This window comes from Pollicipes pollicipes, unplaced genomic scaffold (genome assembly GCF_011947565.3).
Source record: "Pollicipes pollicipes isolate AB1234 unplaced genomic scaffold, Ppol_2.1 Scaffold_6338;HRSCAF=7518_pilon_pilon_pilon, whole genome shotgun sequence".
Lineage (NCBI taxonomy): Eukaryota > Metazoa > Arthropoda > Thecostraca > Pollicipedomorpha > Pollicipedidae > Pollicipes > Pollicipes pollicipes.
Genome location: NW_023596856.1, coordinates 1 through 19,657, shown reverse-complemented (window position 1 = coordinate 19,657; position 19,657 = coordinate 1). Strand labels below are relative to the sequence as shown.

Here is a 19,657-nt window from a genome sequence, read left to right as displayed (position 1 = left end):
TCGAACCAAAGGCATTTAATCGAGAGTCTGGTGCTCTACCAACTGAACTAAAACGGCGGGGACAAGAACTGGACAAGCTTTTCCCAATTTGCTCGGTTGGTGGAGCACTGGACTGTATAGAGGACCCTGGTTCGAATCCCAGCAAGGGTAGGGAAAGCTCCTGGACTGTGACTTGAACCGAACGCCATTCATGCTTTATCAGGGCTCCATAACACCTGACGGCGGTAGGAGAGTTAACTAGCGGAAACTTCGCGTGATTAATAATACACCAGGCGTGGACAATGGTCCCGAGTTGTGTTCCAAGGAGGAGAGGCTAAAATCCCACGCGTAGCTCTGGTATCGCACGTACACAGAATATCCCGAGGGCACTACATAAATCGCCAAATTGCCCACAGATGAACAGAAACTAATCCCACTTGATCCCAGGGCCTTCAGCCGGCACCAGCCCATCTAGATAAATGAGCGCCTGACCTGCACCTGGCTCCATTTTGCCTGCAGTCGCCAGGAACATATTTTTTTCCGGCAATGGGAAGCTAGAAAAACTGTTACTGGCGTGCACAATATGCTTACATGTGAAGTTCCTGCCAAAAGCGTTAGCTCGTGCGGGATATCGTGAAATAAACTGCGCCGTCAAGATGGCTTTGATGCCACCACCATTGGCAGAAGATGGGAGCACATTAAGACAGCGAGCGTTTGACGCGCCGAGGCTTACAATACCCTTCCGGGCTTTCACTGCGAGCATTTACAAACTTGGATTTCAGGTAGTGTCATGTCCCAACCAGATATTTATCAGGCCTCTTTATGGCTCATGTAATGGAAGTGTTCATAAATCGCAACACTACGAAGACACATGATCACTCTAGGATACTTACTTGGAGATCACCGAATGACCGTATTTTTTAAGGGAGATCACGCTAAAAGACCTTTAGGAGAGTGTGTCCGCGTCTGTATGGGGTTTTGAACTGAAGTTGTCATCGTAAAGAGTCATTCAGTCCCACAGCACTGTTCGTTCTGTGACCTAAACCCGTCTCGTGTCTGAATTGCACGCCCACGAAGATGGCAGACTATGCGTGCAAGACTATTTGAAGGTCACCTATGCACCCAATGATACCATAATAACGTCATTGAAGTCCTGCCATTCCATCGCCCATGCGACGATCAAGGACATATTACACACACACACCTACACACCACAACACACACACACACACACACACACACACACACACACACCACACACACCACCACACACACCACACACACTACCACCACACACACACACACACACACACACACACACACACACACACACACACACAACACACACACACACACACACACACACACACACACAACACACCACACACACACAACACACACACACACGCCACGCACACCACACACACACGCACACCACACACACACACACACACACGCACACACACACACCACCACACGCACGCACACACACACACACACATTATATATATATATATATATATATATATATATATAATTCTCGAATTATTCATACCTAGCGTTTGTGAGCACGATTTCGAGATCTAATGTCTTTCAATTGGCTCTCAATCAATGTTGCGCAAATTGCGATGAAAAAATCAAACAACTTGGCGTGTTGAGGAGCATATTTACTAAGTAGAAAGATAGTGTTGTCTAGAGCAGCATTTTCCTTTCAAAAGTTTACGAATATCTAAACGTGAGCTTTTTATCATATCTCATGTGTGCTTCAATATTTTCCAATGTGAAACATTCCGTTAAGATCCCGACGCCAAATGAGTACCCGGTCAATGGCTCCTTGCCGCCAAAGACAGGGGTGAAAGGGCCGGCTAAAAGCCGGCCAGACGAAGCCTCCAAAATTCCCCACATGAGCAAAATGGACTTGTCCAAGCGATCATGACGTCAGTAGTTAAGCAGTGCAGCCAGTGAGCAAGCCCGCATAGCTTTGCAATGCCCGAAAGAAAGATGACTACCACGGCACGCGCATAGTTTCGATCGTTGAATTCATGGAAAGTTACTTGGGGATAAATAGGAAGTTACTTGGAACACAAGGAGCCTACATGCGGGCCCAACGGGTATAAATGTGCTTTACTATGACTCCGTGTATGAGATATGTTTTGGTGGCATATTTTTTCTGTACATGTGTTCATAGCAACCGCTGTCAACGGTGTTAAGAATAGTGCTGACTGAAATAGCCCAGCTTTTGATGTTCTGGCAAAAATGTTCCATCTTTCGACGCATCATGGGCGACAAGAAATAGATCCATAGTTTAATTTTGTACATACGTTCATATTTCCTGAAGCTCTACAACCAGCTTTCCAGAACAACGAGAAACTGTGATTTGAAGCAGGACGGTCCAGGCCGTTAAAGCCTACACTGTTGGATAGATAATGGATGAAAGTGGTGGAAATGCAGTGAAACGTCTTCAAATGGTTTTTGTTTGCTTATTTCTGTTATGTCTATGCATTTTTGTAAGCATTTTTGGGGGTCGCACAGAGCCGTCCAATGGTCATAGAATCGCTACGTTGTCCAGAGGATTAAGATCGTATTTTGTTGAGGGTCTCAGCTTTTCGGACCCCGAACAAATCGCAGCTAAGCCCACGAACGCACACCCCTCCCCCTTCTCCTTCTCCCACTTCCACCTCAATCCGCCGTAAAGACATGGATCCCTACAAAACAGCACGTCATGCTAATAAAAATTCCGCGGGATGCAGACCTCCTTGAAGGATCTTGGAAGATGCAGCATTTTCAAAGTCCTTCCAATTTCGGATTCCCTTTTGCCTCAGTCCTCAGATGCCGAAGGAAAACGTGAAGGCATAGGAACCTAAATGTACTCTTGTAAATATGCACATTGCTACCACCTAAAGAGAGGATGGGTATGTAAGGTAATAATGTAAATGTACCCACATAGGGAGAGAATGGACATTTAGACTAGATTTAGACTCAATTGCATTCACTTAGTACATTCAGACTTCATAATGTTCACGGTACCACAGGCTGATCACTCCCGTGCTTACTGCTTTCCTCAACAGATTTGAGGGAAACTAGAGCTCTGATGGGATCTACGACCACTAAAAAATATTAGCCATTGCACGCGTTCCTTGCTGTCCGCTGTGAAAGCAACGGGATATAGACCATGTTAATTATACAAATTCCTCGCATTTCTAGCATGCTTTACGTCCGTGACTTGTATAAAGACCGAAGTTAAATCGGAATCCCGAATGATCCCACGAGACTGACACGAACGAGACCCACCGCACGAGATCCGATTGTAGCAGACTGTCTCGCACTACGTCAACTGGCACCTCTTATTTCTTGGAACCCCGTCGGCTGTACTCTTTTGATGGCCTGGCAAATTGAATGAGATGGTGCACTGTACCGGACGTCATTGACTTCTTAAGGTGATGGTCCAGTGGTCCGCGTACAATAATCTCGGCTGAACACTCGAAGACATAAATGCTCCGTCCAAAGGACGTCTCACAAGCATAGTAAAACAACATTCACAAGCTGCACGAGTGATTTATGCAGCCAAAAAGCAGACTGCACCAAGCACGGCGTACAGTTTCCCGTCCTCAGGCAAACACGTCATCATAGTGCCATCAAACACACCATCAAACACCATCATCACACATCATCGCATTAAGCCACCCCCGCTTCCGTAGCCACAAACTAGACAAAGCGTGCGCAACGTTGAGTCATGCTTCTTCGCAGCCATACGCACAGCAGCAGCCTGAGCCGGGTCGGCACCCGGGACCGGCATGTAACAAGCGGCTGCAAGCATTGTAGGTTCCTGTGCGCAATACCTATACTCTTCGATACATGTTAACACCAGATATCTTGCATACTTCCCCAAACACATTTAGACTTAAATGCGTGCCACCACCTCAGACTCTGTATTCGGAACGGCTAGAAAGACATCAGAGCACAAAGCCCCACTAAGCCTCGGCCTGAAGCCAGAGGAATATACTGAAAGGCCCGGATATTTCCACAAGGAGGCATCTGATGTACATGCATTGATCACAACACTGAAATGAGAGAAAACAATCTACAGGAGAACATTTCTATGGTGCGCTGTCTGTTTGTTTAAACTACCCAACTTGCCGCTCCATAACATCAACTTGACATAGACATGTTCTGCCACCCATCGCTCGATTTTGCTCGACGCAGTCTTGCAGGCTGTGCGGCGCTGCGGCACAGCGATGCCTGGATCCCGCTGGCACGGGTGGTTGCCCCATCCGGTCTTCGAAGGACGACCAGCGAACACACGCTGCCGTCCATGAAGTGGACAGGTCTTCCGCCTCTCCAGTTGTTGGACAGGGATGGTGGCCACGTTTTCCGCTGACCTAGTTGCCGCTGTTCGTAGAGTTGGCTCTGACAGAAGAGGGGGGGGGGGGGGGGGGGGGGGGGGGAGAAGGGAGGGCGACGAAGGACGTGGCGGCGCACCAGTCCGTCATGGATGCCGACAGCGCCTTGCCCCATATCGGGCCCTGCTCAGGGTGGTCGCCCAGATCCTGAAGAATGGACTTCTGCATGTTGCCTGAGATGCGCAGAAGCTCAGTCTTCAGGGGTTGCGTGCTCCGGCCGTTGGGTCAGCCACAGGCGGGGGGGGGGGGGATGCTGCGGACTACCGCGGGCGCCGACAGGTCTGACGATCTGACGTGAAGGGGGATCCACAAAGTCACCGTCATCGTCTGTCGTAATCGACTCGGTCACATGGATTCTCCGTGAAAGGCTGAAGGGCTGACGTCTCTGAGGCCTCCCCGGACGGCCCTGGCATCGGCTCTATGACCGGGCTGGCCTCCACCTTCAGGGTGGCAAACCGTCCAGACTGTGTATCACGTCGTCCTGCCAAGAAAGAACTGTCCAATTATCCCTTGGAAATCAGCGAATTTGACTGAAAGTAGGCAATGTGCGTCCTCTCAAAATTGTGTGCAGTCTACAGAGACGACTGACTGCTATGGCTGGCTTGGTGCCTGACCAACTATTATAGCGCGGTCCTTTTTGTGAGCTATGTCGTTCTCGTGGCTCCAATGCCCTGAAAACGTTTTAGCTTCTAAATGTTCTGACTCCAATTGTTTCCCAACACTGTAACACTTTTTTGACCTCTCATAAACACCCACTGCACGCATTCTGTGCAAAACGTAGCGCGGCTTATGTGAGGCACACGTGCGACGGAACAGTGACTGCAGCATTGGTGCCCTGTAGTAAATCACTTTGAAACCTTCTACTCGACACGGGTCTTGAAAGCTTTCATCCAAGCCGTCATGTTTCGGGCAGCTCGGTTGTGGTTATCGAGACCTTCTGCGTTAGCCGTCTGCATCTCGAGTAGTCATCACATTTTGCACCAGGCGTCAGGCGTAAGAGTGCGGGAGCTAGAATGGTTGCTTATTTCTGGTACCTATTTCCAGGGTCTGCACAGATTTGGAAAAGGTCCTATTCTATTGTCTACCAGTCAATGGTTAGGTCTAAGTTGTAAATAGGCATGTACGATCATAAGCATTTCTTTGAAAGCATCTAAAAGCATGTTGGAGCCATGAGCACGTTAAATGATTTGACTTTTTGTGAATCAAGGCCAGAAAACTGTTTCAGAACAGTGCAGATATTTGATTATTTTCGGTACAAAGGTCAAAATTATAAAATATAATGAGTGTCATCACTGCTTGTGCTCATTTAAAGTGATCAGCAGAAACTCAATGCGCTACGCTTCTTGAAAAATATGGATGCTGAGAATAGTCCTGACTTGTTCCATCTTACTGCACATGCATTCAGCTAGTAATTTGTGAGGGAGAATTAATTTCGATGTAACGGACGATACTATCAATGTAGACCCAGATTGCAAAAAATGCAATCAATGGTCGACGTGTCTTAGGACAGGGGTAGATCATGTACGGCGTTGCAGTGACATGGGAATAATTTCAGCACATACTCTTTAAATCTAAGAGCTTATAGGTTGGCACATAGGCGCCACCAACTCCATTAGTAAGAGAGCAAATGTTTCAAAGCATTATGATGTCACAAAGGTAGTTTCCGGTAAACAATATTCCAAAGACATTTCCTCACACGCCGATGATTAGGAAAATTCAGTGCAATTTGGCCCAGCCAGAGTTTCACACACGAGTGAGAATATCCGAGCACAGATCGTCTTGTAGGTGTCCAGTGCAGCCGACGATTTTTTGCCAGACTGGACGCAGAAATTTTGGGTTATAATAGCATCAGTTGCCTATGCATCACTTTCTATCGCTGATCTGTGTGCATTCCTTTACTAAATCCACTAGCGGATCAATTAAAGCAATCGACTTTCCATCAAAATGGCAGCATATTAACCATAAGGAAAACTACTGTAGGGTATAATATAATGTACTACATAGTAAAAGGAAAACTAACATGTATGAACTTCTAATTTCCGTTTGCTTATACGCATGACGAATACAAATTTGTCATGAAACACAATAATTGTTTAAAAAACAGACCCAATCTAGCCAATGACACGTAAAACTTACCCCTGTGAGCATGATTAGACTGCAAGGTCTGCCGGACGCAGGGATGACAAGTCAATACCAGCACAACCAACACCAGAGAAAGACCCACACAAATGGCGGACACCCCGACATCCCAAACAAATGCTGTGATGCCGGAGGCGAACGAAGGTTACACAAGTGCGTTTTTTCAAAACGTCGCTTGTAAGCCCCAAATGTCGTGCAATATGACGAACAAACCGGAATTTGTCAGCACTATTGCTCACGTTGTTTAGATTAGTTACCTGGAAACGCATGCACGAAAAAATATATGCGTTTCGTTGCCGGCAATGTGTGGGTTTTCAAGCGGAACCTGTTCAAGTGGAAAACATTGGGCAAGCGCAAACGATTCAGAACGCTTAAAAGAATCTGAAGATAAATGAAGTGAATGAATCAAAAGATGACATGCTCAGTGGCATTACCGTAGGCCTGTTGCAAAATCGTCCGGAAAGGCAGCCTGCCACTGTTTACAACAATCCAGAGAGGCAGTCTGTAAATCTTTCCACCACAATCGTGATGGACAATCAATCATCCCTCAATCTGTTCCCCTCGTATTATCTGCGAGCACGCAGATGATCCCACACTTCCCTCGGGTCATGCCCAAGGCTCTTTAAAACTTATGCATGCTTCAGGAATGTTTTTGGAAGTTCTCCTGAGCTAACACCTACCATGAGGATGCCACCTACCAAGAGGTGTTGTCGCCAGTGTCAGAAACTCAAACCAAGGAAGAACAGCGCAGATGTGTGCCGAGCGTTTTGGGAGGCGGGGTATCACCAGACAATGATAGAGCAAGATTGATTGAGATTGAGACTGAGAGAGATTGAGATATCACGCAGATTGTGCGTGGCTTTCCAGGGCTTGCCGATATTGCATGGGACGCCGCTTCTTACGCACTTCCGAACGAGCGGTACTTGTTATGATTACGGCCTCAGTAACTCACGACGCGAACTTTCAAAGCATCTGCTCCGTTTACGCACTACCCACGCAACGCAAAAATGGCGGCCTAAAGCAGGACGACGCAGTTTTAGCGTGGGAAAGTTGTCATGGAGCCACGGGTTGACTTGGGATAGCGTGGGTAATAGATTGAGTGAACATGGTTAATGGCGAAATGGTTAATCGTTAATGGTTAATCGTTTCTTACTGTCATCCACACGTTGTTTGGACAGATACTCTTCCGAACGGAGAGAACCAAATACGTATCCGCAGTCATGGAGTAAAGAGGCAGTGAAATGGTTTCCCTGAAAGGAACAAGCGCCTCACTCATTTAAATCGCATGTGTCTGAGGAATATCTTGCCCCCAAAAAAGAGCGATCATAAGAACTGAATTACCGTGACTGAGCAGTAAACTGTGATGAAAATCCATCGCGGGCGAATACATAATGAATTACCGCTTCAGCGATGAGTTAATTTACGGGCATAAGGGTAAATCTACTTTTAGTGAGCATTACCATATTAGGGTTCACTTCTCCCTTCAAAAATGTATAATGGCCATGGGCTGCAGATACGTATGCTCCAACCACCCTCTAATCCCGCGTAGGACAACGCCATTGAATGTGTTTGACCAGGATAGGAGAAATCTTCGAGCAGGGTTTCGGAGTCCTAGCAGCACCGCACCGATATTTGTGACAATGTTATTCTATACTGAGGTGAGGGAGCTTCATCTACACGAAAGTTGTTAGAATAGGGGGAACTATATCACCTCTTATCCGACGATAGGGAAACTCATCCCTCCCGTTCCCCATCCCCCGCTGGCGCCGCCGCCATGTATCTCAAGCAACAGGGATTTTTTAGTATCGACGATCACCTGCTTATGATGCGGAGGAACACTGTTCACTCTTCGCTCGGACAATGCTGCAATTGCAGCACATATGAAATGGCTAGCGCAAGGTTCTGCGAGCGCTGCCCTGCAGATCCTCCAGACGGCCATCCCTGTTGAGGGGAATGTTCCACACTTGACGATATTGAAGCAGGCATCATATATGATGAAATAAGTTCGCTTATAACTATTGATTCAGTTTTAGACGGAAAAGACTGCTAACGGCAACGTTTTTCTCTGTGTAGTAAGTATGCTCCGTAAATACGTCACTGTTTTACTGCGTCATGGAACGTTTGTACGTTACGCTGCTGCCAAACTGTCCTTGCGAACTTCCCATCCTACCACTCACTTACGGTACTTCAGTCTGTCGATAGGTGGCCGTAGTGGTGTTGGAGGTGTTTGATTAACTACAGATCGTTCTGTGCTCGTGATATGGCCTTTTCTCGTGGTGCCTTGCATATTTATCCGTGAGTGTAAGGCATGTTCTTGCCTTCTCAGCTATGGTCCTGGTCCACATTTGAGAATGAAATTTGGAAAATGAGCATGCATTGGAATTTTGTGTCTTCCTTACCATCTGTTTTATGTAATGTGTCAAAATTTGATTCACAAGGCTTGTGGAGGGACGGCCCAGGGATTCGCTTTTGGGGGCGACCTTCAGTGAAATTTTGCGATCATGCTAAGATGGAGATTTCTCCAGAAATGTACGTCCTGCCTTGCGCTTACGGAAGTAATGAGGATTCCAGTATATAACACAGTTGCAAGATGAGTTTAGTTAATGCATGAGAGCAAAATTAGCATGACGGTGGCCGTTCCAGGGGTCAAAAGAAGATCTTTAGTAAGCGCAGAATGTATCGTGATCGATAATGTAGCATTTTCCAGATATGATCGTATATTCATAAACTTTGCCATCACGTCATAAAACAGTGATGAACGGCAGACAACATGAGAAAAAACATGAACGTACAATTCAAACGACCTGGCATACATTGGACGTTCTAACCTCGAAAGGGTATCAAGGTCGCGGCTCAGTCTAGGGCACATATTGACATAAAAAGGGACTAAGCCATGTGCTCTTTACATACTGCCAACATATGTATATAGACAGTGATCACCCCCCCCCCCCCCTCCCTCCGAGCTTAGACTCTATCCCGCACCAACTTGTGAAAAAGTGGGCCCAATGAGGGGACAACTCGTTTGCCAATTTATTGTAGGGGATGTCTTGCCATTTTCACTGCCGAGCACCACACCTCCATTTTTTTTGCGAAACTCCTTCCCTTCATGTGGGGGACGCGTTTCAGTATATGGAAGCAAAACTTCTCAACTCAGACCGACCCCCAATGAAGTACGTTGGCAACACAATCGCTCCATGGCCGACTTGCTCGCAGCGTCTGGTCAGGTTTTCGCAGACCTGTAGGTCGAGTTCTATCTTACCAATTTTGATGTGCCCGTCATAAGAAAATAGTGTCATTGTCTTGCACCGATCCAATAAACATTTTTTGTCTAGTGAAGCCTAACTCCTACTGTGTGATGGGCAACGGTTTTCATGTATGTGTGTATGTATGTATGTTTTCACGTATTTCATGTATGCATTTTTTTCATGTACTTCCTGCATGTTTGATGTATTTGCATGTATATCATGCATGTTAGTCACGGTAAACAGCTGATTTTCTGACTTCCATGGCAAGCTACCTAGTTTGCGGTGCAGTCATGGACGCGCGGGGTCCATGATTTAAAGATCGGGCCTTCGAGACCATGGCGATCCATAACTTTCTTATCATGTTCATGTAGGATATTCTTAATTATTTCCTGACAGTCTATACTTGCTATCAATGTGATGCAATGTTCATTTACTTGACGGCTTCTTGCAATGTCCCTGCATATCACATCTACTAAAACTAGACAGCCGTTCGCTATTGCAGCATGTGCGAGACGCTCCCTTCAGTTACATGATGCGCAATACTGATTGGAAGCTTAAGTTCTGACACACGAAGGTATATATAGTAGATTTCTAGTACCATACTGAAATGCGTGTATTAGACTCAGCTTTACCAGGCATGTATTACCCTCCTTCACACAATATTTGCACAAGGGACATTAAAGGTGACAACGGTGCATCCAGGTTTTGCAAACGGGTATTTCAAGGAATGTACCCTCATAGCCACCTCAGCGTGACGGTGCTACCAATGGATAACATAGAACCATGTTCGCACACATAAAGCTGGAGGAAGGCCAAACAGCCAACTTTCCGTAGAACCGTCTGCAGGCATGAAAGTAACGTAGCCCCATATCTCTGCCACATGAAGACTTTTACTAAAATGCTGCATTTCATTTATTTTTTCTTTTGTACAGCAAACGAAACAAACGATATCGTAAGAAGCTACACCGGAGACAAATCCAGGAACGACAACACGCGGTTGAGATAGCAGTATTCGTGACCACCAAGAGCGGGCCGTCAGCTGACCCCAGCAATCCGCGACCCTTCAATCAAGCGCCCTTAACCCTTCCTTTGGTAAATGGGATGCGTCTACGGTACACACCCATGCATGTCACGTAGGCGCCATACGTCATTTACATTGGGGAGAGGCTTTTGACAGCCATGCATGCCTACTACCCGCTTAGCCTTCCAATTCACAACCCAAATATACACCCTGACTGTGCCCATGCCAAAACTTTGGTTTCCACAGGTGAAGAGAAAGTAGGTCCGCAGGTCCGTTACCGTTACCAGATGAGAAGGCCGCCTTTGTGGTAACAAAGAAGAGTACCACTCATTTGCTTTACATATGCCCAACCACAAATATGTTTGGATGATTTTTGTTCTCAATCCGCTGTGCATCTTCTAGATGCGCTTGAGAATTTACAGTTTTGAAAGTTCAACGCGCTTTAATAATTTTGTTCATCTATCTGCGCTGGTCGCGCTGAAGTTGGCTGCCAAACGTGATGAGCGCGTTGGATCAAATTGCATTCATTTTGCATGTCTTGCTATCCTGTTACCTACTATCAGAAATTTTCCAGATTTCTGTTTTAATATGCATTGCGTCACAAGAAATCAAATGCCGTTAAGATTTTTCCTCAAAATATGGCGTATTAGCTGACGATATCTCAAGTGGAGCCAAATCCGCCCCCTCGCCCCGAATAGGAAAAGCTCGGGGGGAGCTCACCCGAAAGAGAGCTAAGGACTGCACAGCAGACATCAAAGGCACCGTGTATCCCAGCAGTCCGTCGCGCCTTGCGCGAAGCTTGACTGGAGGGCAACCGCGGCAGCCAACAACGAGCACCGCCGAGCATGGACCCGCGTCCACACTTCGACCAGGCCACCTCGGTGCCGCCGCCACTCAGTTGGTCATGACGAAGGCGCCTCAGTTGACTGCCGACATGATGCTGACGATGTCGGCATAGTAGGCCTGCAGCTCGGTGTAGATGCCGGGCCGGTTGGGGGCGCCGCACTGGACGCCGCCGGTCGCCACGACGCCCACCACCTGCCAGGCCCCGTCGTCCCCGGCCTGACACACCAGCCCGCCGCCCGAGTCGCCCTGGCACGTGTCAACGCCGCCTTCCAGGAAGCCGGCACATATCATCTTGTCCGGCACGAACGCGTCGCCGTACACGTCTGCCCTGGCGCACACGCGGTCATCAACGACGGGCACGAGGGCCCCGCGCAGCCGGAAGGGGGTGACGTCAGCCAGAGGCAGGTACTTCCCCCAGCCGGAGATGAGGCAGCGCGAGCCGGGCGGTGGCAGCGGGTCCGTCGGCCGGATCAGACAGGCCGGACGCACCTACCGACACACACACACACAGAGGTACACATTCACAGCATACGGCAAGGTAGCCCAATCCATCCCACACACACGTGCGCGCGCGCGCACACACACGGTAGGGTTCCGCCAGCTGAGAGAACGGCACTGTCAGCTCTGCGGGAGGCAAGCAACCGGCAAGCGATTGCCACAAGTCGCGTTGAGGTCTAAAAAAGCCTTTTAGACACTCACGGTGTTCGTAGGCGGGACTACATTCTTTCATGCAAGAACAGCATATAATCATCCTGTTAATCGGTAGAAGGCACTGACGATCAAACTGCTGGCGCTGTCTTCTTGCATACATAATTTTGTTTGGAATCTTCACGCAATGCCTGACATTATTCATTCAATATTTTGAGGGGTGATATTATTCTTTATAAACTCTAGATGTACATACTAGACACAAATAACCGAAGACAATAAGATATGAATACCCTGTCACCACACTTTCTATCCCTGTTTTCATCACCCTGCGTCGAGCTTTTACAACTTGGTGTTCAACCAGTGGCGAAGGTAAGGCGAGCACTGGGAGCATGTGCCACCGCCCATAGGTTCATTCAGGTTCCCGACCCGATACCTACGATTAAGGACCCCGAGGGTCCGAAAGGCTGGTTGGAGGCCGTATTCAGAGGCCCCGACCCTGCTGGCCGGGACCTCCAATGCCAGCCAGAGTATCGTTTGCGACGGTTGGGGGTCCCTGAGTCGAAAAGGGCTTATATGCTGGTCAGACACCACCGGCACCCCACATTTTTGTGCTTGGGGGCTTGTTTTTCGAGCGGGGACAAAGCCGGGGCCAGCGATTAGCATTGGTCGGAGTCCCAGCGTCTGGCACGGGCCCACTGTGCCTAATAGGTTGCCCTGTGTTGGAAAAGGGTCCCGAGTCGTCCAGCGGCAGTGTTCGAGGAGGACCGAGGAGAGCCTGGAGGGCTCACAGAAACCAAGGACCAGGAGCCCGATTGGAGGACCCAAGGGAACGAAGGGCTGGCTTTAGGTCACATAAGGGATACCCGCCCGTAAGACCGGGATAAGAAATATCAGTCACAGAACCTCTTGCACCGATTGGGGATGTCCTCAGGTAATGCGGCCGTCTATGTCAGCCAGAAACCACCATAACAGAACAGTTGGCTTTATGTCGGTCTGAACCCTGGGGCCCTTTCCCAAGCAGGAGCAAGTCTGGGGCCCATGACGTACATTGGTATGTGTCCCTGAAACAATGATCGGGCCGCTGTGTCGGTCGGGGGCTCACACTGCCTAACAGAAGGCATGCGTCAGCAAGTGGTCCCGAGTTTCCTTGATCTTTGTTTGAGGAGGCCCGAAGATGGACCGGTAAGTCCCTGTGAACCAAAGATCAAGGACCCGCCTGGAAGGCTATAGGGATCAAAGGGCCCCAAGGACCGGTCCGTAGATCACAACAGGGACTGTCTCCCTCCCCGCCGGACGTCCGGTCTGGAAAAATGTGGGGCCCCTGTGTCGTTTAGGAGCCCATAGTGTTAAACCGTGTACCATGTCAACAAGGGGTCCCGAGTCGGCCTGGGGAATATTTGCTGAATGGGGAAGGGATATAGCCCAAAATGACAGATGACTTCTTGCGTTAATCGGGGATATCTGACAATTAAATGAAATATGAGAACTGATGATAACAGTTCACATTCAGACACTGGAAGAGCCCTGTGTCAGTCAGGGCCATAAGTACCGAACGGCGGGCCCTCCAACCCAATGCGAGCGATGGGCCCGTTAAGCCGAAGTGGAGTCTATGTGCCAATTATTGGAACACCGCAGGTGTTCCAATAATTGAGATCTTTTCGCGTCAATGAACGGTCCTGCATCTATCTGGGGTCAAGTGCGCGGGTCATAAGGCCTCCCGCGTCAGGGCGTTAGACAGGGGGACCAGTGTGATATGATGTATCCTTCCTAGGGCCTTCGGATCAACCAGGGGACCCCTGCCACCGTATCTCCCGAATGACAGACAGAGGGCACCCACCGCTGGGACGGAACGGCCTTTCACCCCTTGACCGTGAACGATTATGCGTCCAACAATGTCCTCCTCAAGGGGCCCCTTACCCGGAACAAGCAAGGAATCCCATTAGTGTTGAAAACAGTGGGCCGAAATGAGTTAAAAAGGGGAAAGGTCAACCCACGTTTTCTCTAGAGCACCGATTCTTTTGCAGAATGGCCTAACGCACCAAATTACATCGGAAAGTTTTGAGCCCGTGGGCTTGCAATCTCGGGAGCACGAACAGCGACGCCCGCTGTCGCAGTTTTCGTAAAGCGGAGCGGCGTTTGCCATTGTAAGTACCACCAGGTGACGGACACTGCGCGCGAGATCAACCGTCGTGAAATGTTGCCTCCGAAAGCCCTCCGAAGTAAGTCCGTGTTGTTCAAAGATTTGACTGGTGCACATTTTTGTATTCTGCGGTTGTAATCTAGACGGATTAACAGTGACAACAATACAACAAATAGGGATTTTAATTTTAGTCCCCCAGTTCCACCGCCAGATTTTCGTCCCCCGGTTGCAAACGATTAGTGTTAGCCGTTGAGACGACGCCGAGCAGTCTACGGAGATTGCAACGCCGGGCGTCGTGGTCAATTGTATCTATCACTGATCGATTCGGACTGAGTGCTGAACTTTTCAAGCCAAGCATGATGTAGGCATGCTAGGACAAATTTTGACCCATTTCGACCCACACTCTATGTCCACGGTTTCCTCAATATCTCTGTAGAACCCAGACCAAAGTTCCTGCAAAGCGTCCCAGTTCCACCGGTTTAAAGGGACTCCAATGACCCATTGCAAAATGAAGAGCGCAGGTAACAGCCTTCAGGCAGTCGCTTAACGCCTGTTTTCTTCAGTTTAATGATGTTTGAATTTCAAGATAGCTTACGGCTTCTATTCCAGTCACAGGAGTTAAAATGATAATAAAGCACGAAAAACCGTGACCCTCATCAACAATTGTGCCAGATCTCGCGATTTTTTTGGGGGGGAAGGGGCTTTCGCCATCAGGAGTTCCTTCTCAACCCTGTGCCCCACCCTCTTGCTAAAGCCCTGGCTGCGCTCTTGTGCTCAACATTCCAAAGGCAGGGTTCATACATGAGGCGAAACGGTGCATCGGCTCATTGGGCCTCAGTTCTCACCTGTCTGGTGAAGCGTATGGCCTGTTCATTGGAGAGATCCAGCACCAAGATAGCCAAATCTCCCACCTTCGTCCTGTTGGTGCGGTAGTCCGGCAAGATAACCGCGTTTCTTAACGCAAACGCCCGCTCCGATTCATCGCGCGTCCTCAGATCGTACTGACCCAGCACTACCTGATGGAGGGATGGCTCGTTAGGTCTCGGGGTAAGCACGCAGGCCCGTTCTGACCTGCGGGTGGGAAAGGCCGTCGTATTATGGCATCGACAAGCACGCTGGTCGACTGCTATATGATGAAGAGACAGAGTGTTGTATAAGGGTAATCATGCTGGCCAAAGACTCGACGTTGGTCGCGCTGTTCCGCACACCCACCCCACCCACCTAAAGCACCACTGACAGACCGACTCACAGAAGAGCGAACGGTTCCCGCCGCGTTTGTTGGATATCTCACCTCGTACCTGCCATATCCTTCGGTGATGCAGTGAGCCGCAGTCAGCACGAAGCGGTCGCTGATCATGACACCCCCGCAGTGCGGAACATACGCTTGTTGTTTGGGGTCGAACACCTTGATCTGCGCCTGCCACGGGAACTCGCCATACACGGCCTGATGTCCACCGACGACGCGATCGACGGTCACCACGCTGGTCGGCTCGACGCTCCGCTGGCCGCAGGTGGGGAACAGCGGCAGCAGGTCCCGCGCCGGGTCCGACTCAGATCGCGTCAGCATCACCTTGTTCCGCAGCTCGGTCGTCGTCGCAGTGCTCTTGTAGAGGGTGAAGTAAACGTTGGGCACTGAGAGCAGGCCGCACACCGTACAGCCAATCAGACATTGACTGGTGTAGGTGCGACGGCCGAAAGCCGCCTGTTGGGTCTGCTGAAACAGCGCGCAGCGTGGCCGTCACTTCATGCTGCCAGACTCAGATCTGTTCGAGGTCCACGACCGTGCACAGGGTGGTCGTCACTTCATGCTGCCAGACTCAGATCTGTTCGAGGTCCACGACCGTGCACAGGGCGGTCGTCACATGGCCCAGCCCAGCTTCCTCAGCTCACCTGGCTCATGCCACAAGGCCCAGATTCATTCCAAGTCCATGGCTCAGATCCGCATTGCGCCAGTAAGGCATACATCAGCCTCCGAGTGGATAGTTTTCAATGTTACTTTTACAGGGTTACCTCAGAATTAAGGATCTTTAGTAGCCCGTATTCGAAGCAGCTTCGGGTGAGTAAACAGGGCCGGGATCACTTGCCGCACGCTTGATTGAGTCTTGACATCGCACTGACAGTTTTCAAAGGCACGTGCCATCTAGGCCTACACGTCAGCAAATCTACCAACCTAACGCTCATGCTCACGTGCACGCGCATGTACACGTACAGCCACAAGCACACGCGCTCGCACAAGCGTAGGCGCACACGAACATGCACACACATCAGCATTATGCATCTCGTCCCTGAGAAACGCGGTGACGCGAGGCGCAATAGCCACTACCAACCGGCTGTCACGCATCTCGAGCCGGCACCAGCCGACTGTCACGCATCTCAAGCTGACACCAGCCGACTGTCACGCACCCCAAGCTGACGCCAGCCGACTGTCACGCATACGCATCCCAAGCTGACATCAGCCGACTGTCACGCATACCAGGCCACCACCAGTCAACTGTCATACATACCAGGTCACCAGCAGTCAACGTAACAAACCACCGCCAGTCGACTGTCATGCATCTCAGGCCACCACCAACCAACTGTCACGCATACCAGGCCAACATCAGCCAACCGTCGCGCATCACAGGCCACCACCAGCCAACTGTCAGACATCTCAGGCCACCACCAGCCGACTGTCACGCATCACAGGCCACTCACCGTCACGCCGCCCGTCGCGCCGACAGTTGTGTTGGAGTAGCTGAAGACTAGGCAAGTGCTGGGGTGGAAGAAGCAGTAGGCGGCGCACGTCTCCAAACTGACCCCGTAGATGACCAGCTCGAAGTTGCTGATGCTCATGCCGCCGGTGACAGTGTAAGACGCGACGATGTCGGCACAATGCACCTCGTCCGAGCCGTCTGCACAGTCACGGCGTTGGTCGCATAACAGGCCGAAAAGCTGGCACTGCAGGTCAGGACAGCCAGGCATACCCAGCTGTAGGGGGTTACACTCCTCTTCGCCGCAGCGCAGGCAGGTCGCCTGCCGCGTGGGACAGTGGAACATGTCGCCGCAGCAGTTCCCCGATAGAAAGTCGTCTGGATCGATGGCCCACACGGGATCGAAGACATTGGCGACATGTTTCCGGCGTTGCAGGGTGGGCGTCTGCGGACCACACTGCTGAGCCGCGGACGGTGCTGCCGACACAGTGCCGGCGGCTGAGGCCTTCGGTCGTGAGTCGGCCTGGTTCAGCCGGCACCACGCGCGTCCCGGTACCAAACATGGACAGAAGCGAGCCTGTGCTCTGGAACAGTGTTAGCGCGGCCGGTTTCGCCAATGACGAACAGGCATGTCAACGTTGAACCTACTGTCACCAAAGTCGCACGCATTTGGTGCAACATTGCTGGAATATCATTATGATATGCAGTTTGCACTTTTCCGGTGCTGTGTTAAAAGCAAAAACATCCCCAAAACCCTTCGGACCACTTTGCCCGTCCTTCCCTGGGTGGTTTATTCGGCGGTTAAAGATATTCCAGCAAGACATTCAAATCGTGGACAAATTGTCGCATATACTGCTTCCAATGTTTATGTCGCGCAAGCTTTAGAGAAGTGCTTAGTGCTATTGTGCAGATACAATTTCGACAAACCATCGTCATTGTCATCGCCGGCTACCTCAGAATGTCACTGGAATCCTACATCTACGTAAAAAAGACCACCATCCGACGAAAACTAGAATCCAAGTGGATAGCTGTCTAACTCAGCGAAAATAAAAAATGTTTTCCGTAAAGACTGCAGAAGGAAGTGAACCAGCAACCGAACACCCTTGCAGCAGACAGGTACCCGCCAAAGCTGGTTACCAAGCTGTTCCGATAGGATCACAGTCGGGCCGCTTAGTGTGGCTCCACGCGGGAAAGTATGTTACTTCTTGTTAACTTATTACAAATGAGCCGGCCAGCGCACATAAGCACAAATCGAAAAGCAAGCTACGTTACAAAATAAGACCAGGACGTCTGATAGTTTGACAACGGAGCAGCGCACTCCTCGTCATGCGATTGCTGCGGGTCGCACGTCGAAGGGGTAGGGCAGCTGTCCTACACTAGGATCGCCAAATGCCACAATGCGCTGAAAAAGCGGCCATCTTGACAAGTGGGCCGTCGCAGAGCACGGGTGCGTTTGGTCGACATGACCCCCACCCAGGTCGAGGTCATGGGTGGCAACGAGAAGCTTTCGCAGTTGGGGCTCGTTGATTCGCAAGCCAGACCTTGATGAGTCGATGGGAGGGGGGCTGTTTGGGCAGGCCTCGAAATGCTCTTTGAGAGGCCACTGTTTCCCGACCTGCAAGGGCATCCGTCGGTCTGTAGAGGGGACCCTCGACGGGATTCGGTCACGAATGGACTGCCGGCTAACGTAGTTGTACTTGACGAAAACGAGGAGCCAGATGAAAACAAGGTCAACATGAAATGCATACTGAGGTCCTCGACTCTGCTCCCTGAAACCACACACTGCACAGACGTCCCCCATCCGGGGCGCAACCAAGGGGGAATCGTGGGTCTAGTCCCTCCCCCCCCCCCCAGATTCCCGCGCAGTTTTTCACCGCAACACTACTGAGCATAGTTCCAGAATATGTTGATGAATGTCCGACTACGCAAATAAACTATTTTCGTTTCAAATTTCACATTCATTTCCATGGGAAGGGACATGAGACCCCAATAGCCGTAATACCGAGAGAATATGTATGGTACGCAGCAAAACAATTTTGAACGGATCCAGGGCAACCCAACATTGATGGCTCGTTGATATGCTGGGCAATGTATCTTTGAACGTGTGTGGGGTCTGTTAATTGCTTCGCACTGCGTAGGTACTGTTAACAAGCGCTCGGGCGGAGGGTTACATTGACCACCAAAGGTTTTTCCGGGATGGTTTTCGAAAGGCGCGGTGTAGCCGCGCCAAATTTTGCATAGCTATAGCCCACTGAATAGCGGATCGTTTAATATAAAAAATCAGATGTGCCTTGTAAGGTCGTCTGCCTATGCCAAGTCAAAGTCAGGCCACGGTTTCAGCAAAGTCAATTTTTGGAGAGAATCGCCCAATCTAACGCAACAGCTAAGTGTTAGACGAAGCCATGCATCTCTGAGATACTTTCTTAGGGAACACAATAACTGAATGAATAAATTAAATTGATCCAGGGTCAGGTATGAAGGCCAAACCACGGTCAAAACCAACCTGCTTTATTACTCTAGGGCTTGCTGCATGGGGTAGTTTCTGG

At 49.9% G+C, this 19,657-nt stretch overlaps 1 protein-coding gene across 1 annotated transcript; it reads right to left on the bottom strand.

Annotated features, from left to right (window-relative positions):
* Positions 1-10,386: 10,386 nt before the first annotated feature.
* Positions 10,387-18,352, bottom strand: LOC119106889 (serine protease 33). Its single transcript, XM_037230232.1, has 4 exons — positions 17,116-18,352; positions 15,713-16,135; positions 15,267-15,437; positions 10,387-12,119 (listed from the first exon to the last, which is right to left on the bottom strand). Exons 1-4 carry the CDS (start codon positions 17,455-17,457, stop codon positions 11,703-11,705), a joined length of 1,353 nt encoding a protein of 450 aa, XP_037086127.1. The 5' UTR covers positions 17,458-18,352; the 3' UTR covers positions 10,387-11,702.
* Positions 18,353-19,657: the final 1,305 nt, after the last annotated feature.

Excerpts from the sequence above, each read along its gene's own strand:
- LOC119106889 (XM_037230232.1), bottom strand. The coding sequence starts at position 17,457 with ATGTTCCACTGTCCCACGCGGCAGGCGACCTGCCTGCGCTGCGGCGAA. Across the intron at positions 16,136-17,115 it reads GCGCGACGGGCGGCGTGACG|CAGACCCAACAGGCGGCTTT; the intron begins GTGAGTGGCCTG and ends GCGCTGTTTCAG. Across the intron at positions 15,438-15,712 it reads AAGGATATGGCAGGTACGAG|GTAGTGCTGGGTCAGTACGA; the intron begins GTGAGATATCCA and ends TCCCTCCATCAG.